The sequence below is a fragment of the Hemiscyllium ocellatum genome, chromosome 34, assembly GCF_020745735.1.
Source record: "Hemiscyllium ocellatum isolate sHemOce1 chromosome 34, sHemOce1.pat.X.cur, whole genome shotgun sequence".
Classification (NCBI taxonomy): domain Eukaryota; kingdom Metazoa; phylum Chordata; class Chondrichthyes; order Orectolobiformes; family Hemiscylliidae; genus Hemiscyllium; species Hemiscyllium ocellatum.
The window spans coordinates 9,420,755-9,438,143 of record NC_083434.1 but is presented as its reverse complement, the minus strand read 5'-3'; the positions used below and the strand labels follow the sequence as shown (position 1 = coordinate 9,438,143).

The 17,389-nt window shown below is 39.1% G+C and overlaps 1 protein-coding gene across 4 annotated transcripts in view; it reads left to right on the top strand.

Moving 5' to 3' along the window:
• The window catches only part of LOC132832277 (activity-dependent neuroprotective protein a-like), a 38,628-nt gene that overhangs the window by 14,142 nt on the left and 7,097 nt on the right, over nucleotides 1–17,389 (top strand). For all 4 annotated transcript variants that reach the window (XM_060850142.1, XM_060850141.1, XM_060850140.1 and 1 more), the window contains one exon: nucleotides 9,340–9,458. In XM_060850142.1, the coding sequence (XP_060706125.1) occupies nucleotides 9,351–9,458 (108 nt within the window). In that variant the 5' untranslated portion in view covers nucleotides 9,340–9,350. The remainder of the gene's footprint in view (nucleotides 1–9,339; nucleotides 9,459–17,389) is intronic.

The window sequence follows — 17,389 nt, the reverse complement described above, 5'->3', positions numbered from 1 at the left end:
AAGTCCACACCGACCCGCCGAAGCGCAACCCACCCATACCCCTACATATACCCCTTACCTAACACTACGGGCAATTTAGCATGGCCAATTCACCTGACCTGCACATCTTTGGACTGTGGGAGGAAACCGGAGCACCCGGAGGAAACCCACGCTGACACGGGGAGAACGTGCAAACTCCACACAGTCAGTCGCCTGAGTCGGGAATTGAACCCAGGTCCCTGGCACTGTGAGGCAGCAGTGCTAACCACTGTGCCACTGCCTCAAAAGTGCTGCGTACGGCGACAGGGAACACCCTATCAACTGCATGCAGATAAGCAGTTGTTTTCAAAGCAGATTAAGGACACACAAGGAAGAGTCAGACACCCAGATGGGACTTGAACCCACAACCCCTGGCTTAGGAGGCCAGTGCCTTATCCATTAGGCCACTGGAGCGGAATGTGGAGGTGAAACTCATTACACTTGCTGTATAACTTGTTATTGCATGTGTCCTGGAGTTTCCAAGTTGCACAGGGCATGCATTCTCAAGGTTAGTACAGCCCTACCATTTCTTTTTGTTAACCTTTTTTACTCCTGCTAAAATGACTCGCCAATACTAATAAACCTTGCACCTGTTAATAGAATCTTATTACTGATCTATCTGATTAATACTTAATGTAATTTACTAGTCATAATAACATTGAGGCAGTCCTTTTCCTATGTGCACCAAATTCCCACAAGAACTAATTTCAGTACTAGATTCTGCCTGCCATTCAGGCATGGTGTTGTGGTTCTGTTCGCCGAGCTGGAAGTTTTTGTTGCAAACGTTTCGTCCCCTGGCTAGGCGACATCATCAATGCTTTGGAGTCTCCTGCGAAGCGCTCCTTTGATGTTTCTTCCGGTATTTATAGTGGTCTGTCCTTGCCGCTTCCGGGTGTCAGTTTCAGCTGTCCGCTGTAGTGGTTGGTATATTGGGTCCAGGTCGATGTGTTTGTTGATGGAGTTTGTGGATGAATGCCATGCCTCTAGGAATTCCCTGGCTGTTTTCTGTCTGGCTTGCCCTATGATAGTAGTGTTGTCCCAGTCGAATTCATGTTGTTTGTTGTCTGCGTGTGTGGCTACTAGGGATAGCTGGTCGTGTCGTTTCGTGGCTAGTTGATGTTCATGTATGCGGATTGTTAGCGGTCTTCCTGTTTGTCCTATATAGTGTTTTGTGCAGTCCTTGCACGGTATTTTGTATACTACATTAGTTTTGCTCATGTTGGGTATCGGGTCCTTCGTTCTAGTGAGTTGTTGTCTGAGCGTGGCTGTTGGTTTGTGTGCCGTTATGAGTCCTAAGGGTTGCAGTAGTCTAGCTGTCAGTTCTGAAACACTCCTGATGTATGGTAGTGTGGCTAGTCCTTTTGGTTGTGGCATGTCCTCGTTCCGTGGTCTTTCTCTTAGGCATCTGTTGAAGTTGCGCGGGTCTCTGTTTTTGGCGAATACCTTGTATAGGTGTTCCTCTTCTTCTTTTTGCAGTTCTGGTGTACTGCAGTGTGTTGTGAATAGTGCCCTGATGCAGCTTCGTTTGTGTGTGTTGGGGTGATTACTTTCGTAGTTTAGGACTTGGTCTGTGTGTGTTGCTTTCCTGTGTACCCTTGTGGTGAATTCTCCATTCGGTGTTCTCTGTACTATCACATCTAGGAATAGGAGTTGGCTGTCCTTTTCTTCTTCTCTCGTGAATCGGATTCCTGTGAGTGTGGTGTTGATGATCCAGTGTGTTTTTTCTATTTCCGTGTTTTTGATGATTACAAAAGTGTCATCGACATGGTCTCCTAATCAGATGTCCCTTACTGATGGGGAGAGGAATGGAATTGGCTAGCGATTAGTGTTGGATTAATAAATACTGAATCCAGTTATCTGAAATTCTGGCAAAGCTGGTTTTGGAGGGGTTGAGAGATTGTTGAGGTAGAGTTAAGTGTTCTCTGTCTTGAATTTATATACTTGTAAATTTAAATTTGAGTGAATGATGTAGTGCTTCATGGATGCCTCGATATTTGGGAAGCTTTACTTTTTTTTAATTGACACAGATAAGCTGGCTCAGATGTCCTGTTGTTTGATATCAGCAACTTAAATAGGATGTTAGTCTGATTGCAGGGTAAGGTTAATAATGTGAAAGTGGTGTTGCAGAATATTCACTGCCAGGATGAGTGAATCCAGTTAAAGATTCAATCAAATTGAACAATGAAAGGGAAGTTTTGGAGGATGCAGTGGTTTATTGTTGGAGTCTAATGCATCATAATCACAATGCATTTGTGGCCTTAATTGATGCCATTTCATTGCTGTGGAAACACATTTGGAGAGTTTGAAACACGGTGTTACTGGAAAAATGTGCAATAATTTGAGGCTAAAACACATTCATAGACTTTGAGGCAGAGAGCAGTTTGCCAGCTTTACAATTTACAACTATGGCAGAGTGGGTGTTCCTACAGCATATGGACTGCAGTGGTTCAAGAAGGCAGCTCACCACCACCACTTCAAGGACAACTAGGGACAGGCAATAAGTGCTGGCCAGCCAGTGAAACCCACGACCCCACAAGTGAAAAGATGTTTGAGGGGTTCGCATGAAATTAGTTTGACTACTGTCTCATCTTTATTAATCTTTTATTACCTTTTCAATTCTCTGTTCCTAATGAGAAGTTTTAGGTTGTTTCTTTGTTACTGTTCAGCTTGTAAAATTGGTTGAGGTATAATAGTTCAGTGTAGAATTTACACATTTGTAGGTTTCAACTAAACTTGAGTGAATAATGTGATGTTGCACATTGACTTAAAAGGGAATTTTTTTTTAAAGCAGTTTTGGGCCATTTATATATCTTCCCATCAGACGACTGAAGTTCCAGGATTGAATGAGCACTTTGATCTGACCTAGGCTGGTCACTATTTAACCACTTGCAACAACTTGCAGTTACTCATCAATGAAAGATGAGTACTTTCTACTCATAAAATATATTACTGCTCTTCATTTAACTCCATCACAACATAGTGTAGTAGGACTTGAAGATGTGTAACACTTTTTTTAAAACAACTACAGAAACAAAGTATTTCTCTCACTTTTTTCTGTTTCATAATCTGCTTGAAACTACTCCTGCAAAGTGACACATCGTGTATGCTTTCTGTCTTGCGCCATTCTTAGACATTTATTGTTGCTTGTCTGCAAACGCTTTGCCATCCATTGTTCAAGTACACAAAGGTTGATTCCTTCCTACTTCCGCTGCGCACCACTTTCTCTTTGCAAAGAGATTTGTGTAGTTTTTCAGCTCTAGTCAAATGTCCAAATATATTACATTTCAAAGATATATCTGTTTTCTTCCCTTTTTATTTCCCAGCTCTCTAAGCTATATGGGAAACTTGATTACAGTAGCATGAGTTCTTTCTTATAAACTTGGGCATTCTTCATAAAACTTGCTTTTGCTGTCTTTATCCTTCTAACCTTTGCCAATTTGTCAGTTTGTCCTAAATAGACAAATATGTCCTTGTTCCATTTTTAACATAATCCATTTTCAATCTTTCCTCTTGTTTCTTTAAGTTTGAATCTGAATTGGGCATTCCTGATGAAGGGCTTTTGCCCGAAACATCGATTTCGCTGCACTTTGGATGCTGCCTGAACTGCTATGCTCTTCCAACACCACTAATCCAGAATCTGGTTTCCAGCATCTGCAGTCATTGTTTTTACCACCTTTTATGAATTGGGTATGAACATCAGAAAGACAATGGTGGCTAAAGGAATACATTAGAAGAAACCGGAGTGAAAATTGAAGTGATAGTCACTCTTGAACCAGTAGATATTTTTATCTCTTTGGAAAAAATAGTAGCAGAAGAATGTAAATGTGATCCAGAAGTTACTGGAAGAATGTGACCCTCCATTCCCAAATTGTCAGTACCATTTTATTTGGCTAACTGTTGGCATTAAGCTTCTATCTTCTAGAAGTTTTTGCTTTCATTTATTTTGTTTTATGCCGCTGACGATTTTGATTTATTTTTCTTTAACGTTTGCCTGTGACCATTTTGCTTTTCTATGCAGCTAAAAACATCGTGCTAAATGTGTTCTCATAATATGAATTTAGTCTAAAAAGAATCAGAACAAACATTCTTTAATCTGATAAATCTGATGAATTTAGATTGATAATTTCTTGTGACATCAAGAATTTAAGGGCTACGGGGAGAATGCGGGTAAGTGGAGCTGAAATGCCCATCAGCCATGATTAAATGGCGGCGTGGACTCGCTGGGCCGAATGCCCTTCCACTCCTATGTCTTATGGTTAATGAACTTTCTTGGTTTGGTCATACTTCAAAAGTGTAAACATTCTCTAATTGCTCACACTACCAGCAAGTTAACTACTGAGGTATTATTCCCATCTTCATTGAATGCCTTTACAAACGATGAGGAAGTAGTAGTTGGAGAAGAATAGTCATATGTGGTCAGTGGCCACTCTGGTTAACTTTGGACAGATCTATGGGTGATGGTGACAGAGGTACTGAAGTAATGGGCAGGTGACATTTAAAATGCTTTATTCATGGAATTGAGCTTTGCTGTAAGGACAACCTTTTGCTCTTTGTTGCTTATGAACATGCTTTTTGAGAGTGCACCCACTTTATGATCCCAGCTGATGGTAATGTTTGATCTATCAGATCAGCGGGTGAGACCTGGTTTCATAGTTTGTTTTTATTTTTACTTACAATGTAGGTCAGTCACTGAACAATGTCATTTTGTCCTCTGCGTAATAAGCTTATCTTATTATAGAGAAGGACCATTTTAAAGAGTCTTACTGTGAATATCAAAGTAAATGTCAATGTCTTTTACTCTTACTCTTACAACAACCTTACAGTACTGAAACTTCAGTGAAGGGTCATTTCTGTCTTTACTTTAAAGATCCTTGTTTAGTTGGCATGGTCATTGCGTGAATGCACAGAACATTTCTAACAATTTTTTTTTAGTTGATGTATTTTCCTGAGACCCTCAAAAAGCTGCTGACTTCATCACTTACAAGTGTAAGTAGCACATGTTAATTAGTATCTTTTGAGTCTAATAGAATGGCTTCCTCACAGTTCAATATGCTTCTGCTAATGGGACTTTTGACTTGCTGATTTCTAAGCCACACAGGATTTTATTTTTACAATCAAGACTGCTTAGACATAGTTAATACCAGCACTTCTGCTGTTAGTGATCTCTCCTATATCTGAGTCTATACTCTGGTGTGACTGCTTCTGCATACCTGCTTCGTGTGGAAAGAGGCCATTTGGCACTGAGTCTGCACTGACCCACGCAGACAAGCATGAACCACACAGTTACCTAAGGGTGGAATTGAATCCAGGTACCTGGCTGCGATGAGTAAGCACTGCTAACCACTGAACCACTTTCTTTTCACCATTTTTGTTTTGGCAAAGGCACGGAGTTATTCACTTAAAGATCTTATTTAAGATGCACATAAACAAAGCAGGAATCTTGATTCCACTCTTTAAACAAATCTATCATTTCAATTTAGCTGTATGTTGGTGTTCTACCTTGAAAACTTGGGTTTTAATCAATGAAAACTTTGAGCCTTCATCACATTGAGGCAGAGAGAAAAATGAAAATCTTTAAAATGCATTTTCATTTTTCAATTGCAATTTCTTCCTTTCTATTCTACTTGTACAGATTTCACTCTGGCGATAACAACATTGCCATGAAAGGTTTTGTACATTTTAATGATGTTCATAAACTGCACAAGTTAATTTTGATCATAACCTTTGTTTTCTTCGCATTTTCTCTTGATATAGTTTCTTCCTGCTGTGATTTTTAAATTGTCGTTTTGACATTGAACTCCTGAAACGATCTCAGATTTTTCTTATGAAACCTTACTAAGTGCATTTGTAGATTATGGTCAGTATAAATAAGTCTTTGCAAAGTTGTTAGATATGTAGACTTCAATATTGTAAAACCAGTGTCAAACTCAATCTCTGGAACAAATTCACCTTTTGTGAAAAGTAATTTGTTGTCAGTCCCCCAGTGCTTCTGTTATAACACTGCGCGAGAACAGTCTTTGGCATCAACAGCCAATTTATGGGACTTTGTATTATTCATTGCTGCTAAAATCAATGCGCCAGGGAGTACAGCTTTGTCTGTCAAAGGCATTCTGACATTCATTTTACCCACTTAAGTTTTTTTCTTTAATTTGAAGGGCTTGTCAAAAGAGCCACTACTGTACTGAAATTCTGAACAAATTCAGATAAAACTAACTTGTGCAGGGATGTAAACCAAGCTCTCTCCTCCCCATTTTGTCTTCAACATGAGAAACTTCACAGTTTGCTCTTCTACTTCAGTGTGTGCAATCTGACCTTGTTCAGTGTAATCCAAATAGATTACTTCTGCTTTGGCATTTTACTTTTAGCCATGTTTATAATGAAATTTGACTCTTTGTACTATCAGGAGAAAGTGAGGACTGCAGATGCTGGAGATCGGAGCTTAAAAATGTGTTGCTGGAAATGTGATTTCCAATCAGACCATTCATGATACCTTGAGTGGCAGTAATTCCAGCTTATCTTAATAGATAAATCAGTCCTATAGTGAAATTCAGCTTGACAGTTAAGTTTTTGTTTTGTTACTTTTGTTTATAATGGTTAGTCACCTAACATATTCACAAAAGTCTACCAGTATACTTTTAACAAAGGAACTTTATGCACAAAAAAATTAACTTTGTTACGGCAAACAAGGACCATTTGAAACCATTTTGATGCAATTTGTCAGAAATCAAGATTCTAAGTTTATTTCCACAACAAACTTAGAGTCTTCCAAGACTCATCACTTTCACTGCGCTAACTGCCCTTGTTCAGCTGGCATGGTTTTAATTGGTTTCCTTTACAGCAAAATTCTGTGCATTCACTCAATGCTATTTTTAGATTACTTAGTGTGGAAACAGGCCCTTCGGCCCAACAAATCCACACCGACCCGCCGAAGCGAAACCCACCCATACCCTACATTTTCCCCTTACCTAACGTTATGGGTAATTTAGCATAGCCAATTCACCTGACTTGCACATCTTTGGACTGTGGAAGGAAACCGGAGCACCCGGAGGAAACCCGCACAGACACGGGGAGAACGTGCAAACTCCACACAGTCAGTCGCCTGTAACAAAGACATTTTCTTTAATGTCTCTTCCTGAGACTCTTTTAAATAGGTTGCTGACTCAGCTCTCTTGTGAGTTTCCATGCATTCTTTTTAAACTGCTATCTTTTAATAGCCTTGTCAGGAATCTTTTGTATCTGACATCTCAACAGCCATCTGCTTCTGCTTTTGTCTTACTGACTTTTAAATCTTCAGAAATTATTTTCAGTCAAGGCTACTTGGAGACTTAATTGTGCTTTTGCAGTTATAGATCATTTCAGTCTGATTGAATCAGAGTGCTTATTTTCTAATACACTGCGCTGTTCACCTCCAGGCTTTAAAGACCTCATTTAACGTGCGTGTAAACTGACATGGTGGGCGAGTAGTATTATTGCTGGACTGTTAATCCAAATCCCCAGATAATGCTCTAGGAATCTGGATTCAAATCCTGCCATGGCAGATGGTAGAATTTGAATTCAATATAAACAAAATCTGGAATTTAAGAGTCTAATGATGACCATGAATCAATTGTCAATTGTTGGAAAAAACCCATCTGGTTCACTATCCTTTCGGGAAGGAAACGGTCATCCTTACCTGGTCTGGCCAATATGTAACTCGAGACTCTCAGCAATGTGTTTAACTCTTAGCAACCCCCTGTGTAATTAGGAATGGGCAATAAATGCTGGGCCTAGCCAGTGACTACACCCTCCCATGAATGAATAAAGAAAAAAATTAACCAAATCTCTAGACACTCATACCGAACATACCTAAAATGGTAGCTAAAGTCTGTCTTCCCCTGCTTAACACAATAAAAATTACTATTTAGGTTTGACGCTATATGTTCCACCTTTTTATAGTTCAAATGCTCAAACAAGAATAATTTCATCAGGTTACCATTAAGTTCCAGGATTTTGACAGAAGTTATACATTTTGATTTTGCATGAAGTGGAGGCTGATTCACTTCAGGCTTTTAAAAGGAAATTTGATAAGTACCTGAAGTTAAATTTGCAGGGCTGCGGATAGAGTAGTAAAAATAGACTGGTGTGTTCTTGCAGAGGACCACTATGGATAGTCCATGTACCCTAAACATTCTGGATTAATCTGTAACTCAGGATGGTGTGTATCTTAGAGGGTAACTTATTGTTTTTGCCCTATCAGACATTCTAATTCAGGGGCCAGAGGCTGCAGATTGGGAAGATGATTTCAAAGCCTAGGCAAGATGCTGCATTGACTCTTTGTAGATTCTAATGCTGTAGTCATTTTGCAATAATGGTGGAGGAATTGAATGTTTAAAATGGTAAATGTGACATTGAAAATACATGCTTTTTCTTGTGAAGTTGGAGTTGCACTCATTCATGCAAGTGGTGAGTAAGCCATTGAGGCTTCGTACTAGTAACGCTGTTGAATGTCATTTGAGATGATTAGGATTTATAATGATTCCAAAAGATCTTTGTGATATCAGTAATTTGATAACCTCCAGGTTGTGATTTTACTTTTGTGTTATCATGCCCCGGCTTTCTAGAAGTTGGAACGTAAGAATTGTGTTCTAGAAGCCAAAGGATGAACAAAATGTTGGTGAAAAAAGAAAATGAGTAGCTAGTGAAATAATAACCGATTGCAAGAGGTTTTCCTACAAGTGTATGTAAAAGGAGAGGAGATAAAGTAATACTATCTTTTCCTGCCATGTAAGACTGACTTTAACTTTGTGAAACAATCAGTAAAGGAGTGAGGAAGCCATATAAGGGGTAGCCTGTAGATGGGAGAGACTTGCAATGTCTGACAAATAAGTAGTGCTAGGGATAATCAACTATTATATTTGATCCCAATAACTTTGTGCACATCAGTGTGAAAGATGTCAATGTTGGTGAACGAATCACTTCTAGTATGTTTTCTGTAAAGAGTACACTTGCGGTGTTACGTGTGTAAAGAGTATTTATCATTGGATTAATGCACATTGTGTCAATCTGAGAAGTCTGTCCTACTGTGGCAGTGCAAAGGCTTTTAAAAGTAATTTCCAGTCGCAATATTGAGTGAAATTACTAATGCGAAAATTGCTGTATACCAGCATCGATAAATGCCTAAGCCGAGCACTGATTCATTTATGCCAAAGCAACTGATGGGTGAGGTTAGTAAAGGTGCTGTTATCCTGTTGACCAGGCCTCATATGGGGCTAAACATTTCAGATGTGCAAAAGTCTCTGGTTTTCACCCAGTGCTGACCTTTTTATTTCCTTGTTTATTAAGTCAAGGTAAAAATGTATCAACTTCCTGTAACCAAGCTGGAAACTATCAGAAAATCCAGAAAGAAGGTGAAAAGGATCCTGTCTGATATTGGTCTGGAATACTGTAAAGAACTATTGGAGGTATGTAATTGGGATACCTGTAGAAAATAAAACTATCCCTCTGTACAGCTAGCAAGTAAATTTCTAATTTTAATTGAATTATGCAATTTAAAATTTGGAATTTTATATTTTTCCATAATTTATCATGTGTATTCTAACCATTTTTCAGCCTTGGATCTCATTCACTGAAGAACAAGGGATTTAAAAGATCTTTGTGATATCAGTAATTTGATAACCTCAGGTTGTGATTTTACTTTTGTGTTATCATGCCCCAACTTTCTAGAAGTTGGTAATATAGGGATTTAAATCCCTATTTTTAGCATGTACTAATTTATTAGTATTCCTCTGCATGAAGTATTTGTAAAATCCCTAGTTTTATCAAATAACGGTCATATGTACTGTATATCCAGCAAAGTCTGGGACCTGAATATTAAAGAGCATGTGCTATTTTGGAAGGATGGGGAGCGAAGACAAGTAGAAACAAACAGAAATAGCTTGAAATATTCAGCAGGCCTTGTAGCATCTCTGGAGAGAAAGCAGCGTTAACATTTCACATCGGGTGACCTTCAGAGTTGATTGTGATTGGGAAATGGTTGGTATACGTGCTGAATATGGGGTGGGGTGGAGGGGGAAGTGGTAGGAGCAATGAAAGGTGGAAATGAAACAGAACAACAGTTGGACAAAGAAATGGGTAAAGGTCAGTCCGGGAGCATCCATAACTAGCTGCTAATTTGGAGCTTCAGTTGCTGACAGTGGTTTGGTTGTTGTTGTAGCAGCCCATGTTATGACAAGCTGAATAATGTGTTGCTGGAAAAGCGCAGCAGGTCAGGCAGCATCCAAGGAGCAGGAGAATCGACGTTTAGGGTACAAGCCCTTCTTCAGGAATCCCCTCCTTCTTCCTGAAGAAGGGCTTATGCCCGAAATGTCGATTCTCCTGCTCCTTGGATGCTGCCTGACCTGCTGCGCTTTTCCAGCAACACCTTTTTCAGCTCTGATCTCCAGCATCTGCAGTCCTCACCTTTTCTCCTATGTCATGACAAGGTCTGGTGTGAGAGTTGGAGGAAGGACATGGGACCAGGTATTCAAGCCCTAAAATTATTGAACTCTATAATGACTCAGGAGCTCAGCAGCTATTTTCTAATAAAATGTTGAGCCAATCTGGGTGAATTTTTCTTTTTTCAACCAATTTCACCCTACCAAACCTGACCCCAAGCCTTCTACTACTGTTTGATGGATGATTGCATTTGTTTAGGATATTTTTGTGGGTTGACGTAGAGTTCCTCTATTTGGGATATGTCCTGAGTGTGGCTATGCTTCCACTCAAGTGGTGTTCCCCAAGCTCAGTCAGGTTGGTGAGGGTGTCTACATCCGTCCCTACAACTCAAATGTTCAACATGCGATAAAATCAAATAGTGCTTGTTTGAAGTCTAGTTGGGCTTCAGCTGATAAGTGCTCTTACATGGTTACATCAATCCTACTGTCATCGCCATTGAAATAATGCCAGAGGCAGATATCCTGCCCCCAAGTTACCCTTTATTTATACATGGAGGCCTTAATGCTGAGCGAGCTTCCAATGCCAGCTCTCAGAATGAGCAGGATGCCTGACACTCCATTTTTATCTGTGTCAGCTTGGAATCCTTGTTTGGGACTGTTAATCCAGTCTAGTCAAGAGCTCCTATTCTGAGATCCAACTGGCTAACCTCATTACAATGGCTAATGAGATGCATATGTCATTTGTGATCAAGAGCATTAAAGATTGAAAGGAAAATGTGCATTTTGGTGGTGGGTATGGCCTGTCAGATCAGATCGAATGTCAAAGTGAAATCAAATGATGACTTGAACAGAAGGGAAAATGAGTGAGAGGAATCTAGCTACAAAACAGTGAAGTTTTCTATGGATTCTTGAGAAAATAAGACTTTGGATTAAAGAAACGGTGAAAGCATACAAAATATCAATAGAAATAGTGATTCAGGAGGTGAAAGAAAGGGACTTTAAAACAGGATTCATTCTAGAGTCTTAAAACGTGGTTAATAATATTCTAAACGATTATGATTTTGTGGTATTCTGTAGATTCTGGCAAATCCCATCAGATTGGAAAATAAAACATGGGACTCTTCTATTCAAGAAAGGAAAGCGACAAACTGCAGGCCGGTCAGCTTAATATCTGTCAGAGGAAAGATACCAGAGCTTAAGGAGTTTAAAGTAGTACACTAAAATATCTTTTTGTAATCAGGCAGAGTCAACATGGTTTTGTGAAGGTGAAATTGTGTTTTGACTCATTTTATTTGAGGAGTTTGAGAAAGTAACAAACTTGGATAAAGCAGAAGTTATAGGTATGATGTTGCTGGATTGCTGGAAGCTATTTGACAAGGTTGCGCATCAAAAATGACTAGACAAGAGCTCTGGGTGTAGGTTTAACTTAACCTGGATAAAGCTTTGGTTATCTGGGAGGAAACAGTAGGGAGAAGTGGGTAGTTTTCAGATTTGCAAGATGTAACTAGTGGAGTGCCAGGGGATCAGTGCTGGGTTCTCAGCTACATTCAGTCTATATTAATGAAGGAACCAATATATGGTTGCTAAATTGTCAATGACACAGATGTTTAGATGAAAGAGTAATATGCAAATAGTGTGCAACTTATTTATAACCCTTTGCAGACTCCTTATCTAAGTGAGCATAAATCTCCAGTTGGGTTATGATGTGGGGGAAATGTGAACTTATCCACTCTGGCAGGTAGAATAGAAAATAAACTTATTCACATGGAGATTACAGAACACTGAGTTGCGGTGCGTTGTTTTTTTTCCCCCTCTTTTTTTCCCCAAGGGATCAAGACTCCACGTAAGGCCAGCATTACGGAGTCTTGACTGCCCTTGGATAGAATGGCTTGCTGAGATATTATGGAGGGCCATTAAGCATTAACACATTGCTGTGCATCTGTAGTCACATGTATATTATTCCTTCAAAGACTCAGTTGGACTAACAGATTTCTCTCTGAAAGTGAACCAAATGGGTCTTTACAGCATTTGATTGGTTTAATAGCTACCATTGCAGAAACTGTCATTCAATTACTGGGTTTTTGAATAAAATTTGAAATTTTATTCATCAGCTGCAAAGATGGGACAAATCATAAAATGAGAATTTGCAGGTACAGAAAATGAATAGGGAGGTAAATGGAATGTTGATTATTGCAAGGGGCCTAGAATATAAAAGTAGAGAAAAGTTGATGATCTTGAGAGATATAATTGCATTAGAATTCTAAGTAGCATTGCAACAGGCACACGGAAACTTGTTCCCCTCCAAGCCATGTACCATCCTGACCTTTGTTCAGAAGAGCAGGACGTAGAATCTGTCGGGATTGAGAGTACTAGTCAGAGTGCCCTACAGGCCCCCTAATAATCTCAATGTAGGACTGAATATCTAAAAAGGTGTGCTAGATGCTTGTGATCAAGGATTGGCAATTTTTAAACTGTAATAAACTAGAAAATTGATTGCCAATGCTCATGGATGATCTTTGAAATTTGGTTATAGGATGTTACTGTAAGAAGCTATCAGGCAGTGGTTTAGTTAGATTTGGTACTGTGTAATGTGACAGCATTAATGATCTTGGAGTAAAGGCACTTTGGGTAGCAACGATACAATATAATTGAATCTTACAATCTTTACAATGAAAGGAAAGAGATTGGATCCAAAGTTAGTAATTTAAATAATGGTAACTATTTACACACACAAGTTTGAGCTAGCTGAACTGCATTGTGGGCTGGAATTGATCATCAGAAATCATGGATGTTTAACAGATATTTCAATACTCAGCCTAAGTGCATTTTTCACAGAAAAAGTCTAAGGGGAGGACCCACCACCTGTGGTTCACTGAGGAAGTTAAGGATCATCTCAAACTTAAAGAAAAAGCATGTAGATATACAAAGGTGATTGGCAGGTCTGATGTTTGAACAAAATAAAAAGATCGACAGAGAATGACTAAACTTCAGAGCATGAAGGGAAGCTGGCTAGAAGTGTGTTTTTTTTAAAAAAAAAGCTAGAGTTTCAACAGGTATTTTAAAATATGAAAAATATAAGTAAAAGGGAGTATTGGTTCTCTGGAATGAGATAGTAAGGAGATAATAGTAGCTAACGAGGAAATTTCAGTAAACAAATCTTTTGATTCTGCTTAGAGTAATTTCTGTAAATCAGAAGGTGGGGAAGGAAGATTGGAAATTGATAACTTACAACGGAAATAGTACAGAACAAACAGATGGAGTTGGTGACTGGCAAATGCCTGAATCCTGATGGACTTCCTAAGGCTTTGAGGTGGCTAATAAGGTAATAGATGCATTTGAGTTTTCAAAACTTCCTATTTTCCACCAGACTGGAAAGTTACAATATAATTCTTCTCAAGAAGGAGGGCAGAAAGCAGGAACCTATATAGATAAGTTAGCTTGATATCTATCACAGGAGATGTTAAATCAATCATTGTGTACAGCTGTAACCTCCATTGAGGTTTTTTTTAAATCAGGAAGAGACAACGTGGTTTATTGGCAATGAAATCTTATTTACCTGATTTGATAGAGTTCTCGAAAGGAGTAGTATGCAGCACCTATAGACCAGACTTAGTGAACAGCCAACCTTTTGGTCAGCAAAGGATGTGGCTTGCTGGACCTTGTAGAGTTTTGTCCAGTCATAGGCTGTTTCTCACCTGTATGTGCTATAAGATATGCTCACTTGTAAATCCTCAGAAAACACCTGAGAAAAAGCAGCCTGTGGTTGGACACAGAGTACAGTGGAAAAGCAAGCAGTGGTGACCAGGTTTTTGTTTCTAAAGTAGTAGCATGTAGTGAAGAGCAGCATGTGCAAGTGCCAAGAAGGCAGGGCAACAAGGCTCAATGAGTTTGTCTATGTGCATAAGTGGTGGTCTCTTTGCATGCTTGTCTGTACGTGACTAATTGTAAGGATGAGGAAGTGAGATTGAGGTTGAGGGAATGGGAGAGCAAGTCTCCTCCAGGCAGAAGCATGCTTCTTCAAAAACCCTAGCTTCACACTGGGTAGGGGCATGAGTATTTTCTTGGGTAACTTAGTTGCAGAAATCTTCAGTCTTTACTTCACCCTAGCCAGTCACCATGTGTATCACTAGAAATGCAAGGTCAATGTTAGTTAAATTCAACTATTTACCTTGACCCTGGTCCTGTTCCCTACAGTGACCAGGGTGTGGGTCCTGGTCTGTCTCTAGCTCTGCTTCCTAACAAATAGCTTTCAGGGAGTTACTTGTGCTTGGCACTTGTTAAATAGCAAATCTTGTTATTTGTTTGCAAGTTTTGAGAAGATTTGTATCTCGGGTTGAGGTTCTGGAGTGAGCAAACCTACATCCAGAATTATTTGTTTACTAAAATTAACAATCTACTACTTTGGATTCTTTTCTTGAAATTCATCCCTACAGTGAAAAGATTTAAGAACACTACTGTTGACATACTCTATTTGAATTTCTGAAAGGCAGTTGAGAAGGTGCCACATGAGTTGCCATGCAAAGTAAGAGGTAATAATGTAGAGAGTAACTTTATAGCATCGGGGAGAAAAAACTAGGCAGGTGTGATGAGTGGAATCCCACAGGTGTCTATGCTGTGTTATCAACTTTTACGGTTTATATCTGAGCTGGATGAATGGAATGACAGCTTGGTAGCTAGATTTTCGCACAACAAGATGGGTAGAAGAATATGCTGTGTAAAAGACATAATACAGATGGAGATAAGTTCAATGAGTTGGGGAAAACATCTGGCAGAGGGAGTATTGTACGGCAAAATGTGATCTACTCATGACTTGTAACAGCTACGAAATTGAGGGTGCATTGAGATCTCTGTTCTAGTGCATTAGTCACTATGAATGTACAGCAAATAATTAAGACAAATGAAATGATGTCTTTTTTATCTCACAACATCTTATGCTTAATTTGTTTTTCATTTCAGTCTTACCAGTGCCCTATTTTAAATATGATACGCAGTTTTGGTCTTTCTTTCGGAATGATTTGGTTTGACTTATGAGGATAAGTAGTCTTGTTTTCACTGGAGTTAAGCAAAGAAAGACTTGATTTGAAGTATAGCATTCAGATCCTGAACATACATTGTTGATAAGGTGGGTGTGGAAAGGGTGTTTCCTATTGTATATCAGATCAAGGGACCATTGTTTTTACAAATTTGGAGTTGTGCAAGTAGAGGTTTTTTTCCTCCTCAGGAGCCTGAGACATTTTGGAAATGTCCATATCAGAAGGTGGTGCAGACCGAATCGCTGAATATTTTTAAAACTGAGGTGGATGGATTCCTTTTGGAAAAGGAATCAAAGATTATTAGGCTGAATGAGAGCAGCAGTTGAAATGCAAACCAATAACCATGATTTTACTGAATGGCAGTGAAGGCTGAAAAGATAAAATGGCCCACTTGTACTGTTAATGTGTTTTGTTTTTATATTGCTGCTGCTGCTTTGTTATGGCGTCAAATTCTTGGAACTCAGTGCCTGTGTGTATACATAAGAACCTCGATTTATCTGAGCAAGATAAGTGGGCAGTATTTCGTTTGGATAATTGATTCAATGCCTCTCCTGTGGAGCTCGAGTTTTCTGAAGTTTCCTTTTTCCCTCACTCTGCCTGCCTTGCTCCATCTCTCTGCCTCAGGGTTTGTTTCTAAGCAAACACACGCTCGTATGTAATGGACCTGTAGCAATGCTGAGAGAGAGAGTGAGTGGGCAAGTGGTCTATCCTTTTAAAGTGAGTGCCTGGACTCCCATCTATGTCCAGGACTATTCTTGGCAGCATTTCATTAAGCAGAGTTCATTTTTAATTTTTAAACAAAAGACTGGATCAGTGTTGGAAAAACCTCTTTGATGTAATGTTTTTATCAGGACCTTGAGATCTTCAGATAATTGATATTTGGATGATTTGAGGTTTGTGTGTATGTATGTATATAATTGACGTCCAAGGATTTCTACAGTTTTTAGTGCAGTTTGCCATCACCGACTCGAGCAGTTACAGGTGGACAATAAATGCTGGCCTATTCCACAATCCTCTAAGCAAATTACTAAATGAACAGGCTTGCTCAATTGATTCCTCTGATTTAAGGCATTATATCTCCAGGAAAGTTGCACCAGTGGGCCTGAATCTTGTTGAAGTTTAGAAAAAAATGAGATCTTATTGAAACAAATATTCTCAAGGCATCTAAAAGAATGTTGTCCCTTTTCCTGTTTAAATGCAGAGTTGGATAGGTTGATTGATTGATTGACAGGAGAGAAAGAGTTAAGACCTTTTGATTAGTTCAGCTCCCGTGACATTATCAAATGATAGAGAAGACTCAAATGGTCGAATGATCTACTTCATCAGAACATTGATTTGTTGAGATGTGATATCCCAGTTGATGATGATACTGGTCAAGTCGGACTCCAGATTGAAATCTGGCTTGATAGGTCATGTTTTATTTTGTTTTGCTGATGTGGTCTTACTAAAACAAAATACAATGTTGCAGATTTAGTTTTAGCAATAAAATTATTTTACTTGGGAATAAAATAAAAATAAAATAGGATAAACCAAACTGTCTGCTCTTTGTACACCTTAAAATACCTTGAAGCATGTGGTCAAAATATAGTCTCATTAATACACACTCTTGATAATAGGCTGAAGTGAGGACTGCCGATGCTGGAGATCAGACTCCAGGTTAGAGTGGTACTGGAAAGGCACAGCAGGTCAGGCAGCATCCGAGGAACAGGAAAATCTAAATTTCAGGCAGGAGCCCTTCCTGATGAAGGGCTCCTACCCGAAACAACATACATTTTCCTGCTCCTCTGATGCTCACACTCTTGCTAACACTGTGTACAAGGGGTATTTTTAGGTACACTCACCAGAGAGAAATGTTTTTCTACCACCACAAACAGGCTTAAATTAACTTTGACTTCAGAATCCAGTATGGGAAATCTGAGCTCCTTT